The 13,530-nt window shown below is 41.8% G+C and overlaps 2 protein-coding genes across 3 annotated transcripts; both read left to right on the top strand.

The window, feature by feature from the left end:
• The first annotated feature begins 139 nt into the window (after positions 1-139).
• Positions 140-4,479, top strand: LOC135504600 (mRNA export factor). 2 transcript variants are annotated; one of them, XM_064923319.1, is made up of 13 exons: positions 140-702; positions 1,014-1,127; positions 1,250-1,354; positions 1,470-1,562; positions 1,656-1,742; positions 1,909-1,995; positions 2,405-2,476; positions 2,664-2,792; positions 3,021-3,127; positions 3,231-3,306; positions 3,422-3,616; positions 3,739-3,824; positions 4,001-4,479. In XM_064923319.1, coding segments are annotated over exons 2-13 (1,119 nt in total). In that variant the 5' UTR covers positions 140-702; positions 1,014-1,046; the 3' UTR covers positions 4,002-4,479. The 2 variants fall into 2 exon arrangements, with proteins under 2 accessions (XP_064779391.1, XP_064779392.1); XM_064923320.1 differs by lacking the exon at positions 4,001-4,479 and having other exon boundaries at positions 2,664-2,771; positions 3,739-3,828.
• Positions 4,480-9,400: 4,921 nt separating this feature from the next.
• LOC135504599 (serine/arginine-rich splicing factor 6-like) lies at positions 9,401-13,259 on the top strand. Its single transcript, XM_064923318.1, has 6 exons — positions 9,401-9,613; positions 10,190-10,344; positions 11,589-11,713; positions 11,854-12,056; positions 12,181-12,243; positions 12,326-13,259. Exons 1-6 carry the CDS (start codon positions 9,507-9,509, stop codon positions 12,678-12,680), a joined length of 1,008 nt encoding a protein of 335 aa, XP_064779390.1. The 5' UTR covers positions 9,401-9,506; the 3' UTR covers positions 12,681-13,259.
• Positions 13,260-13,530: the final 271 nt, after the last annotated feature.

Below are 13,530 nucleotides of genomic sequence, written 5' to 3'. Positions count from 1 at the left end.
GAGTCGGTTTTTCAGCTTGTATACCCTCCTCTCCTGCTTTTACGGGCTTATCTGAGATCTGTATACTATCATAGCAGACTGACGAAAATGACAATCTATGTATTGTGTGTGTGTGTGTGTGGGGGGGGGGGGGGGTGCGTGCTTTTATGGCAATTACAAGATTTTAACTTGTACCGATCCTCGACACTATGGAAAAACATTCTTCTGCGTGGTCACCTGGTATTAAGAAGATTGTTGATTTCAAATAGCAAACAAGAATCTTACAAGGTATTCACATGGTATCAAATATACTCCGGATTTGTTCAGGAAGCATATACAAAGTCTCTTTCAAATTGTTTTCAACCTGATTTTTTTAACCTGATATATAACCTTCTCCCATTACTTTTTTTTAAGACCATATGTTGTCGGTTGCCTTATTGATTTTCTTGACTAGGTAACACCCAGAGAAATGTTTATAATGCAACTTATCATTGAAAGGGAGCGAAACTTGTTTTATATGAAAACGGGTGTAATTAGAACAAATTCATTCTAGGTAATCATAGGATTTAGATCAAAATACGTTGTCTGAACAGCGCGACTGCAATGAAGACTACCTGGAACGCAACCTAAATTGCCGACGCATGTGCAGTGAATGCACTTCCTATTCCGCTCAACGCGCTTCGTTTTCTTCTTTAACCAAGCTTATTTTCAACATTAAAAAAGGTAAACAAACTCGATATGTACACATTTGAAACTACTGCATTTCCCTGCGGTAAAAGTTTGCTGTTTAGTATCACAGTGGCGCTTGATATGAGGCTTGGGTGAAGATGTATTGCTAGCTAGGTGAACAACATGATGGTTTGTGAGCAACCTCCATTCATTTAGCTAGCCACTGAAGTCCAATAGCTAACTGTCCTCTTTCATTATTATAATTTATGTATACTATCACTAATGCAGGGAAATGTTGATCGAATAACTTCACATTATTGTAATGCTGTTTATTGTACCGGTTACTAATATGTACCATTTATTAGTAACCGCGTGTTGGCTCAAGACAATCCGACGTCATGAGCTTGTTTGGGACCAGCACTGGGTTTGGCGCAGGGGGATTCGGAGCGGCAACCACGGACACACACAACCCAATGAAGGTAACTAGCTAAAAAAAAATAGCATTCTCTTTCAGTAACCTGCTTAATGATCAATCTATTTGACTATTAGAAATTGTTCTTAGTGGTATAAATAAATTTGAATGATGTGTGATCTCATATAGGATGTGGAAGTAACCTCACCCCCAGATGACAGCATCAGTTGCTTGGCGTTTAGTCCCCCTGCCATGCCAGGGAACTTCTTGATAGGGGGATCCTGGGCCAATGATGTGAGTCAAGTCATTAAGTTCCACTTGAAGTGTTCACTTCAGAGGTATGCCTTTTTGTTATGAGTCTAAAACCATTAACTTCGTAACACGTGACTGTTTTCTTACATTTTTCCAGGTGAGGTGTTGGGAGGTACAGGACAATGGGCAGACAGTCCCCAAAGCCCAGCAAATGCACACAGGTCCAGTCCTTGATGTCTGCTGGAGCGAAGTAGGCCCCCCTCACATATCACATCACATATCTTTACGAACCATATAAGGTCTTAGAAGGAAGCTTTACTTATTCGTTCCCTTGCTCTCTCAGGATGGAAGCAAGGTTTTCACTGCATCTTGTGATAAGACTGCCAAAATGTGGGATCTCAACAGCAACCAGGCAATACAGATCGCACAGGTAAATATTTCAGGCTATGAACACTGTTTTAAGTGTTATTTTTCAGTTTGTAGTTTCTTCGCCTCTTTGTACAACTGAGGGGAATTGCTTCCCGTGAAAACATTATGAAAAGGTATGTTGAACCTAGATCCGATTAGAAATGGTATTGATTTGTGTTTCCTCTTAGCATGATGCTCCTATCAGAACAGTCCACTGGATCAAAGCCCCCAACTACAACTGCATCATGACAGGCAGCTGGGACAAAACCCTGAAGGTAAGAAAATGTATTGTGATTGGAAACCATCCTTGTTCCAAAATGACTATCTGTTTTATATCATAGTTATTATGTAGTGATACAGGGCATAAAATAAATAGAGCCAAACAGTCCTTTATCCCAGTGACAGTAAGGCTCCTGAATGACGGTCTGGCCTACAGTTGACATTGATGTTGACGTTGTACTGATGTGTATATTGTGTACAGTTGAATCATTATGAAACACCCATGAATTGCACTCTTTCTATTCTTGTTGTATTTGTCTGTTTTTGTATTTATGCCCATTGTATGCTTGATGATATGTTTTAAAGTACACAGTGCCACAAACAAAATGTCCCTGTGAGGATAATAATGGCATTATCTTACTCACTATAATGGTTTGCTCACCTGTGTTTGATTTGCTCTTGTAGTTCTGGGACACCCGTTCGCCCAACCCAATGATGTCCCTGCAGCTGCCGGAGAGGTGCTACTGTGCAGACGTGGTGAGGACCTGGCGCTAAAGCTCCAGTGATTTTAATATTCTTTAAGTTTTCTATAATAACTCTGAATAGCGAGGACCGACTAGTGATTTTAAATTGTGTTCAGCAGTTAAATGAAAGTCTGCTGTGTCCTGGTTTTATAAGCCATGTGTTGTCTGCTGATTGGTGAGCTGGCTGCTGTCATTTCCAGGTGTATCCCATGGCAGTGGTAGCATCAGCAGAGCGGGGTTTGATTGTATATCAGCTTGAGAACCAGCCGTCCGAGTTCAGGAGGATAGACTCACCACTCAAACACCAGGTGACTGGTTTCACATACCAGGTGACTTACAGGTCTCCCTAAAATAAGTCTTCCTGGATAAATAAAGGTTCAATAAATAAAAAAAGGCCAATACATTTACAGGACTGTCTACTACACACTTTATCTGCCTCGCACATATTACACTCACCTTTTCGCAGTGTGCGGTTTCCATTGATTATCAGTTATTATTGAGTAGTTAATGCCTGTGGTGTACACCCTAACACCACCTCTTCCGTATCCCTGTATCAGCACCGCTGCATAGCCATCTTTAAGGACAAACAGAACAAGCCTGCTGGATTTGCTCTTGGGAGCATTGAAGGGCGGGTCGCCATTCACTACATCAACCCTCCTAACCCGTGAGTGGCACAAAATGTGCTTTTCCTTACAAACTGTGAGAAAGACCTTAGCTATTACCCAGGGCACCGTACTCACCACACTGTGTTTTTTTGTGTGTTGTAGAGCCAAGGATAACTTCACCTTCAAGTGCCACAGGTCGAATGGAACCAACACAACCACACCACAAGACATCTATGCTGTGAGTGCAGCTTGTGCTCTCTCCACCCTGCTTTCATATTAGTTTGGCTACAGTCAGTAGGAAGCGAAAGATGGTGTTTTTTAATGCAAAAAGCTTGCTGTTTCTGATCAAACAGGTGAATGCCATCTCCTTCCACCCTGTCCACGGTACACTGGCGACTGTTGGGTCTGACGGTCGCTTTAGCTTCTGGGATAAAGACGCTCGCACCAAGCTGAAGACCTCGGAGCAGCTGGACCAGCCAATCACAGCTTGCTCGTTCAACAACAACGGCAACATCTTTGCCTACGCCTCTAGCTATGACTGGTCAAAGGTAACATTTCGTCTCGTACCTCATGTTATGATTGGTGGATTTTAAGACTCATTCTATTCCTTCAATATGGCCAGGCATTATTTTGAATAAGTTCAATTGATACATTTTGTGTTAAACCTCAGGGGCATGAGTACTACAACCCTCAGAAAAAGAACTACATCTTTCTGCGTAATGCTACTGAGGAGCTGAAACCTCGGAATAAGAAATGGTGAGTCAGACTGCCTGTGATTTTCAACACATCAGTTGCCTTTGGGCACCTCTATGGTGACCTTTACAAGACATTCTATGCTTAAGAAATCTAGAACCACATGTATATTGGCGGACAAGCAAAGACTTGAAAGCAACAGACTTAATGACCTTTTGTACATTTCCTCATGTCCCTAGATCTGCCCTGTCTCTCCTGTTGTTTGCAAAATGGAGGTTTGTCAAACGCACACGTGATGCCTGCACGACTCTGTTCCTATCCTGTGCCAACACCAATGGTGGAGCTGCTGCTTGCAAAAGGACCAATCACTGGAGGTCTTTCATCTTCTTGGCATTGGCCTGGATCTCTGTCCCAGCCACATGCATCCAAATAGGGGTTGGAGAGTGAGGAGATGATATTGTTTTGTAATATCTGATATTTTATTTTTTATTGTCTGTAGCTAGGTTTCCGTTGAATTGCTGACAGATTTTTCATGTGAATATTCTTAAATCTGCTGAAACAAAATCTGAAAACAATGTGTGCATTTTTCCACCAGAGATGTTTCCATCCAATTGATTTGTTGTGGGTAGAAGGATGTGCTTGGTGGCATAGTGCACATACAAATAACGTTTGTGGTTAAATTCCCCATGTACTAAATAAAAATTACAAATGAAATGGGTTTCCATCGCATTTTCAACTCTTGATGGTTTTGTCACAAAAATGTTTGTTATATAGCGAATGTGGCCGTAGGCACGTGCGCTCCAGCTAACAGCTCGCAGGTAGTGTGGGTTTAGCCTACTACACGATAAGATTATTATGGTCAAAATAGCAAGATTATTTGTATTTCTCAAACGGCAGCCAAGCATAGATCATATCACCAGAATAAGACCCTCAACATTTATTGGAAAGTAGCATCAAAGCTCATCACCGTGCACTCCCCGCCCTGTGAAGTTTATCATAATTTATTTCATCACAAGTTTACTTCGTTATTATATCAAAATTTGCGCATAAAGCATTTCCACCGCCATTACTCGCATAATTACGTTTACAAAGAAAATATGCCACGTCTAGAAAATTGTTTTGTCGACATTTTAAAAGTTTACCGACATTTGCTGTTTCCATCAGGCCTGGCATTAAATGTTTTATCCAACGTACTTTACTCACATAACAGGGTTGGATGGAAACCTGGTAACTGATACCATGATTGCATGGTAATGTTTTTTTCTGCTCTGTTACATTGTTGTACAATTTAATGACATTGAAGAATTAAATAAATTAGTAAATAAAGACAAGTTAAACTGACTGGTTTTTACAACACGTTTTTTCATGCTCATCTATTTTACACTTGTACATACTCCGTGCAATGGGGCACAATGTTTAGAACACTAAGCAAATAGGAATGCATAGAACCAGGGTTGGGTAGGCACTTTTTAAATGTAATCTGTCGCCGTTACTACTTACCTGTCCAAAATTGTAATCAGAAACGTAACTTGTGGATTACCCAAATTTAGTAACATAATCTTGTTACTTTTAGATTACTTTCCTCTTAAGAGGTATTAGAAGAAGACAAAAATGTATGTTACCAATTGAACGACATCTACTGCAGGATAAATCAATGTTAAAGTTTACATAGCTGGCAATATATGGATGTTAAATTTTACGTTATGGGTTGGTTATGTAGGCTTCTAACCAATCACCTTCTACTACATACAATAATACTATTAAGTTATAAATGATATATTTACATTAAAAACCAGAGTCTATCAGAATTCCAGTCATTCCAATAAATGTTACATCGCTTGAGCTGCAAGAATAGGACTTGGAAATATGGAAGTATAGATTAGAAATTGAACTTTTTGGCAACAATGCAAAACGTTATGTTTGGCGTAAAAGCAACACAGCTCATCACTCTGAACACACCATACCCACTGTCAAACATGGTGGTGGCAGCATCATGGTTTGGGCCTGCTTTTCTTCAGCAGGGACAGGGAAGATGGTTAAAATTGATGGGAAGATGGATTGAGCCAAATACAGGACCATTCTGGAAGAAAACCTGATGGAGTCTGCAAAAGACCTGAGACTGGGACGGAGATTTGTCTTCCAACAAGACAATGATCCAAAACATAAAGCAAAATCTACAATGGAATGGTTAAAAAATAAACACATCCAGGTGTTAGAATGGCCAAGTCAAAGTCCAGACCTGAATCCAATCGAGAATCTGTGGAAAGAACTGAAAACTGCTGTTCACAAATGCTCTCCATCCAACCTCACTGAGCTCGAGCTGTTTTGCAAGGAGGAATGGGAAAAAATTTCAGTCTCTCGATGTGCAAAACTGATAGAGACATACCCCAAGCGACTTACAGCTGTAATCGCAGCAAAAGGTGGCGCTACAAAGTATTAACTTAAGGGGGCTGAATAATTTTGCACGCCCAATTTTTCAGTTTTTGATTTGTTAAAAAAGTTTGAAATATCCAATAAATGTCATTCCACTTCATGATTGTGTCCCACTTGTTGTTGATTCTTCACAAAAAAAATACAGTTTTATATCTTTATGTTTGAAGCCTGAAATGTGGCAAAAGGTCGCAAAGTTCAAGGGGGCCGAATACTTTCGCAAGGCACTGTATATTGAATACATAATTTAAACATTCACAGCGTAGGATGGAAAAAGTATGTGTCAGGAGTCAGCTAACCTGGAGCCCAATCAATGAGATGAGATTGGAGATGTTGGTTAGAGATGCCCTGCCCTATAAAAAACACTCACAAATTTTGAGTTTGCTATTCACAAGAAGCATTGCCTGATGTAAACCATGCCTTGAACAAAAGAGATCTCACAAGACCTAAGATTAAGAATTGTTGACTTGTATAAAGATGGAAGTATCTCTAAAAGCCTTGATGTTCATCAGTCCACGGTAAGACAAATTGTCTATTAATGGAGTAAGTTCAGCAATGTTGCTACTCTCCCTAGGAGTGGCCATCCTGCAAAGATGACTGCAAGAGCACAGCGCAGAATGCTCAATGAGGTTAAGAAGAATCCTAGAAAGAATTCTAACATCTGTTAACGAGTCTAAGATACGTAAAACACTAAATAAGAATGGTGTTCATGGGAGGTATACCACGGAAGAACCCATTGCTGTCCAAAAAAAACATTGCTGCACGTCTGAAGTTCGCAAAAGAGCACCTGGATGTTCCACAGCTCAACTGGCAAAAATATTCTATGGACAGATGAAACTACAGTTGAGTTGTTTGGAAGGAACACACAACTATATGTGTGGAGAAAAAAAAATGCACAGCACACCAATATTAAAACCTCATCCCAACTTTAAAGTATGGTGGAGGGAGAGTCATGGTTTGGGACTGCTTTGCTGCCTCAGGGCCTGGACAGCTTGCTATCATAAACTGTTGATCAAGACATTTTGCAGGAGCATGTAAGGCGGTCTGTGTATTGGAGCTCAACAGAAATTGGGTGATGCAACAGGACAACGATCCAAAACACCAACGTAAATCAACAACAGAATGGCTTCAACAGAAGAAAATACGCCATCTGGAGTGGCCCTGTCAGAGTCCTGACCTCAAGCCAATTGAGATGCTGTGGCATGACCTCAAGAGAGGTTCACACCAGGCATCCCAAGAATATTGCTGAACTGAAACAGTTTTGTAAAGATGAATGGTCCAAAATTTATCCTGACCGTTGTGCAGGTCTGATCCGCAACTACAGAAAACCTTGGTTGAGGTTATTGCTGCCAAAGGAGGGCAGGTGTCACAACCTCCGCTGAAGTTGGTCCCTCTATTTGTTCGGGCGGCAGTCTAAGTCACCGACCTTCTAGCCATCACTGATCCACTTTTCATTTTCCATTGGTTTCGTCTTGTCTTCCATCACACCTGGTTCCAATTCTATCAATGACGTGTGTATTTAACCCTCTGTTCACCCCCATGTCCTTGTAGGTAATTGTTTTATTGTAGTGCTTATGCACGGTATGCTGGTATTTTTCCGGGTTTTGTTTGACCCATTTATTGTATTGTTCTGTTGACGGTGGTTTATGGGTATTAAACGACACCGTTGTAAATCAGTTTTCGCTCTCCTGCGCCTGACTTCTCTGCCGCCAGTACGCACCTCACTACAGCGGGTATATCAATGATTAAATCCAAGTGTTCACATACTTTTTCCAAACTGCACTGTGAATGTTTATAGGGTGTGTTCAATGAAAACATACACTCTAATTGTTTGGGTGTTATTAGTTTAAGCAGACTGTGTTTGTTTATTGTCGTGATGAAGATATCAAAAATTGATGACCAATGTATGCAGAAATCCAGGTAATTCTAAAGGGTTCACATACTACTTCTTGCCACTGTCTATATATATATACTTTTTAAGTCCAAAAACGGATGTAGCAGCTACAGTTTGCCCCTTTAAGTCTATCAAGAGTGTACGAGTTTGAGCATGTGTCCATTAGGCATATGGATAAATTGAGCAATAAAAGCCCCACTTTTATTCCATAGGCTGGGATCCGCACTATGCGGCTATGGTAAGAGCGCATTTTTCACCGGCTGTCAAACTGGTTTCAAAAACAATGATTGATAGGCAGTTAACATTAATAAATGAATTGGGGTCAAATACACATTTAGATTTGTGAACATCCATCCACAACGACCACAATCCGTAAAACGCAAATAGCTAAACAAGAGAGCAGCAGTGTGATTCACATCAATGCGCTTTGTCGGTATCAGTAATACGTGACATCCGTATAGCGGTAGACAACGCCACTGCTGTAGTCCTTCGACGGCCTACCCCGGCCAAACTCTCAGGATCCCTAGTTGTCTGTAGTAGTAGGCTATTAAAACATAGAACTAAACTGAATCTCCACCAGTATTTTTCAGTCTATCGTATAGAGTAGTTTAGTTCTGTATTCTAGTAGCCTACTATAGACAAGGATAATTTGGATACTGGGACTTGCACACATTGATGCCAAATGCGTGACCCTTTAATAGAAATCCCTTTAATAGAAATCGAAACGGGTAAAAAAAAACAGGGTAAAAATGCAACATGTTGAACAATAATGAATATCTTTAGTTTAGTTACAGGAGCCCAGTATACCATGTACATATGTTACCAGCAAAAAAACATTGTAATCAGATTAGATACTTTAAAAAACTGGATGATTATTTCGAGGATTACTTTAAAATTCAGAAAGGATGTTTGCGGGAGACAAAATATGACACTGTTTCCTCAATGATATTCAAATCAACATTGAAAAAAGACGCAAGTTTAAATTTGTTCCACAAGTCAGACCGCTATGATGACACACCAAATGTGTTTGATGGATCACGGGAAAAGAGCATGAATAGGTTTGGCTTTACAGTCCAAGCTATGTCTTCCAATGGTGCGACTGCTGTCGGCATCCAAAGATTATCCAATTTGAATAAACGCTTGGAGGTTATTGTTATAGTTATACATGTGCCGCGTTCAACGAATCGGCAACTCGGACATATCCGAGTTTATATTTTTTATTTTGGACATTTCCGAGTTTCCTAGTTCCGACTAGTATATGAACGCGGCATATGACATAGACTCTGGAGTGTGAATTCGTGTATTCTCGCGACGATGGTTTTTGACGTCACGGTCTACATAAAACTACCGAACTCAGGGAGTTCTCTTTTGTTAACGGCATTTTGTTATCAGTTGGAGAAGCCATCCGAGTATCAATAGTCATGCCCCGCGTCTATGTTGGAAAACTAAGTTATCATGCTCGAGAAAAAGACCTTCAACGGTTTTTCAATGGCTACGGAAAGCTTATGGAAATTGATCTGAAAAATGGGTAAGTTCAAGCTGAGCATATGAGAGTCAGTTGAACAACACCGGGCTGGAAAAGCTAACGTTAGCTAGCGAACGTTAGCTTCATAACTACTTGATTTCGGTTAGCTAATTCTCCCAAAGCATATACGTGAAATAACTAGCTACAGTCACATTTGACTTTACATTTTGTTGCTATTCGTGCATGTAATAGCAACTAGGTAACATTAGTGGTTATTAGATTCACATTGGCTTTACTAAAGCGTTTACTGTTTTGTAAATAACTTGCTAGCTAACGTTAACGTGTTCAAAATGGCTGCTTGGTTGGCTTCACTACAGACCGTTTTTTTGTGCGCCATGTAACTTGTTAGCTACCCAAACGTTAACCAATTAGCTTGTTGCCTTAACCCCTTTCATGCACAGGCAATGAGCCCACTAATTGATATTACCCCGTTTTGGGGTTTTAACCCCTACTCGTCAAAATAACGTTAAAACATACCACATCTTCTGTCTGAAATTAGTATCAGTCTTCATACTCATTCGTTTTGTAGTCATTGATACCCGAAGACGAGCCTAACTTTAAAAATATATATATTTTTAGATATGGATTTGTAGAGTTTGAGGACAATCGCGATGCGGATGATGCTGTGTATGAACTGAATGGCAAGGAGTTGTGCGGGGAGCGTGTGACCGTGGAACATGCAAGAGGACCGCGGCGCGACCGAGATGGATATAGTGGTGGCGGTGGTGGTCGCAGTAAGTACAATCTATTTCAATGTTCTCTCTGCCCTTTCCCAGTGGATCAAGGAATTGTGAATGTGGACCGTATACACGCAGACCTGTGACCCTAAAGTGGAGTTTGACCTAGCTCGCCAATACTCAATGGTTTCACCATTGCCGTAATAAAGTATTTCATGTTAGTATAAGTGTCACCATTGAGTATGGTCCAAGTTTGACCCAACTTGGCGCAGACAACTACTGTTTAGCTGTAATGAAACCATGTTTCTAGTGTTTTCTTTCCTGGTGGAATTGTAAACACATAAACAACTGTATTTAGCTAATATGAAGTCATGGCTTTGTCACCATGTAGCCTAGCTGTATCATTAAATACTATTACATGTGAATTGTATTTTACGTTTGATTTCAGCATTAACAAAGTCCTTGATGTTTCAATTTGAAAGAGTCCAGCTGCGGGCTGAGGCTGAGGCCGAGTCCATAGAGGCTAAGATGACTGGCTAAGATGAGACTGCCTGTCCCGTTTGGCCTTGGCTTTCACCTTACAATGTGTGTGTGACCTATGCCCCTTGACCCTTGGCTGACCTAACCGGAAGCCATGATGACAGCATCCTTTTGCCAATAGACCAGGGGTGATGGTGAGGATTCCCATTGGTTTCTATGTTGAAAGAATAAGTGGGGCGGCTAAGTCAAAAACATGTTACCGCTCGCTGTAAGTGGGCAAACCAGCTGAATTGCCCCCAGTTTGACAACCGGTTAGGCAAAGTCATGGGCAAAACTAGTGTAGCGTTATGTCAGTTGGCACTCACTAAATGTGATACCATTTTTGACAGTGACTTTGTGGGAGCCTCTATTTGTCTTTCAGGATTCGAGGGTTTGTAAGAAGAAGAACATCAATGTCGATTTGTTTGTACGGCTAAAGAATTGCACTTATTAAACATTTGTCAGACTGGCTGTATGTTGCTGGTAACAGATGCAGTGGTGGTCTTTGCAACAGCAGTGACCTACTTCAGAGGCGGTACAATGAGGAGAATATAAACTGACATCCACTAAGACAACAAATGCCACGGCTTTAAGACCTCAGTCACTTATTAAGAGGTTTGTCTTGAATGGGTCCAGATGGACATCTTACAGGACCTAGGTTAAACATGACCACACCATTTATCCTGGTAGCTGCATTCTCTGTTTATGGTCTGATCCACTGAGTGAAATGCCTATATGTCACTCTGTTTTGCTGACTATTTGTATAACCTGTCATTTTAAAGGTAGTAGTGGTTACAGCAGCAGCAGAAGCCGCACTGGCAGGGATAAGTACGGGCCACCTGTCCGTACCGAGTACCGACTGATCGTTGAGAATCTGTCCAGCCGCTGCAGCTGGCAGGATCTGAAGGTGAGTTGTTGGGGCAGTTTTATATTTGTAGGTGAATGGCGGGCACTAAAGATGCTGCCAGTTGCTATCCATGGTAGGCCATTTGTTTCTGTAAAATATGGGAAATTTTCTGCGGGGTGACTCTGCATCGGCCTCTACAGGATTTCATGCGCCAGGCTGGAGAGGTCACGTACGCTGACGCCCACAAGGAGCGTACCAACGAGGGTGTCATCGAGTTCGGCTCACGTTCGGACATGAGGAGGGCCCTGGACAAGCTGGACGGCACAGACATCAACGGGAGGAAGATCCGCCTGGTGGAGGAAAAGTCTCGTCGCCGCCGCTCCTACTCTGGCAGCCGCTCCAGGTGAGGCTCTACACCGCCCTGCTCTTTACGAGTAGTTTAATTTCTCATCCAACCTGCTGCTTTCCATTTGTTGTCACTTTAAAGGGATGGGTATGACATTTTGTTTTCTTGTTCCCCTCTGCAGGTCTCGCAGCAGACGTCGCTCTCGTAGCAGGAGCAGCCGCTCCAGGAGTAACTCCAGGTCCCGGTAAGAATATCTACAAAGTGACAGTTTAGATTGGTCAATATGAGTGCAACAACGATTGTAAACCATTGTCCACCCCCTGTAGATCCCATTCTCGCAGCAAGAGACGTCGCTCTAGATCTGGAAGGAAGTCCCGTTCCTGCAAGTCTCGTTCCCGCTCTCGCACCCGCAAATCCAGATCCCGCTCCGACAAAAGCAAGTCCCGTTCCAAGAGCCGTTCCAAGGTGAAATCCGAGCGGGATTCCAGCAGTCCTTCCAAGGAGAAGTTGACCAGCAACAAGTCACGTAGCTGCTCGGCGTCCCCTATGGGGAATGGGAAGGAGGAGCCGTCCTCTCGCTCCCCGTCCCCAGCAGCTGACCGCCACTCCAAGTCTCCAGACAAGCGCCCTGTCTCCCGCTCCCCATCTCGCTCCAGGTCTAGATCAGCTTCCCGAGATTAAAGGCATTGCCCAGTTTGTTTCATCCACATGTTCCCCATTAGAGCAATCTGGATGTATAGGAGCAGCTTCTATTTGATTTAGCAGATCTATCGCAGCACCAGTTTAATCAAGGCTTGCTCAGTTAATCGGTGCCATCTTTGGCACTTAGAAATCTAAACCATGATCTTGACGTTGTATTATTCATGGCTTGAGAATGATTTTGTCATTGTGTGGGGGGGGGGTGGCACATCGTAGATTATAGCTGTTATGTTTTGAACATGGAGACGCTTGTCTGAATGGCTTTATTTTATTTCCTTAATTGTTATTTGTATTCCTCCCTCTGGTCTGCTTTTGCTTACATCGGTTGCATTTGACATTATTTTCTGTGATTCGAGTCATTTCACCTATTGAGCCCAAGGTTTGTTTTTGACACCCCACAATGTATGTGCTGTACATCTTGTGGAGGTACACTTTTTTGGCATCGAGATTTAACCAGGGATCGTGGTACAGATTCCAACCTCTCACATGAGAAGCCGGTCTGATTACTTGTAACCATGTCCATTTTTTTTATTGTACATTTAATAAAAGTTATGAAAATTGCTGGGTTGTGATTTATATTGCTGCCATGAGACAAAGTGCTGCTTTTACTGTATTAGGGTCTAAACTACAGAAACAGTTCTATATGAAACTGGAATCTTCCTTACAGTGAAATGTTGTACAGTGTGCATATACTAAATTGTATTAATGTGAAAAGCGGCGGGGGGGAAATTGTGACGAAGTAATTCCCGAAACATTTTGTGCTGTCATTGAGTTGGCGCTATACATTCTTATGATAAAATGAACATGGGTCTGCGCATGCGTACAATTCTGA

The sequence above is a fragment of the Oncorhynchus masou genome, chromosome 18, assembly GCF_036934945.1.
Source record: "Oncorhynchus masou masou isolate Uvic2021 chromosome 18, UVic_Omas_1.1, whole genome shotgun sequence".
Lineage (NCBI taxonomy): Eukaryota > Metazoa > Chordata > Actinopteri > Salmoniformes > Salmonidae > Oncorhynchus > Oncorhynchus masou.
Note: the sequence above shows the minus strand (reverse complement) of the source record. Positions and strands in the feature narration are given on the sequence as shown.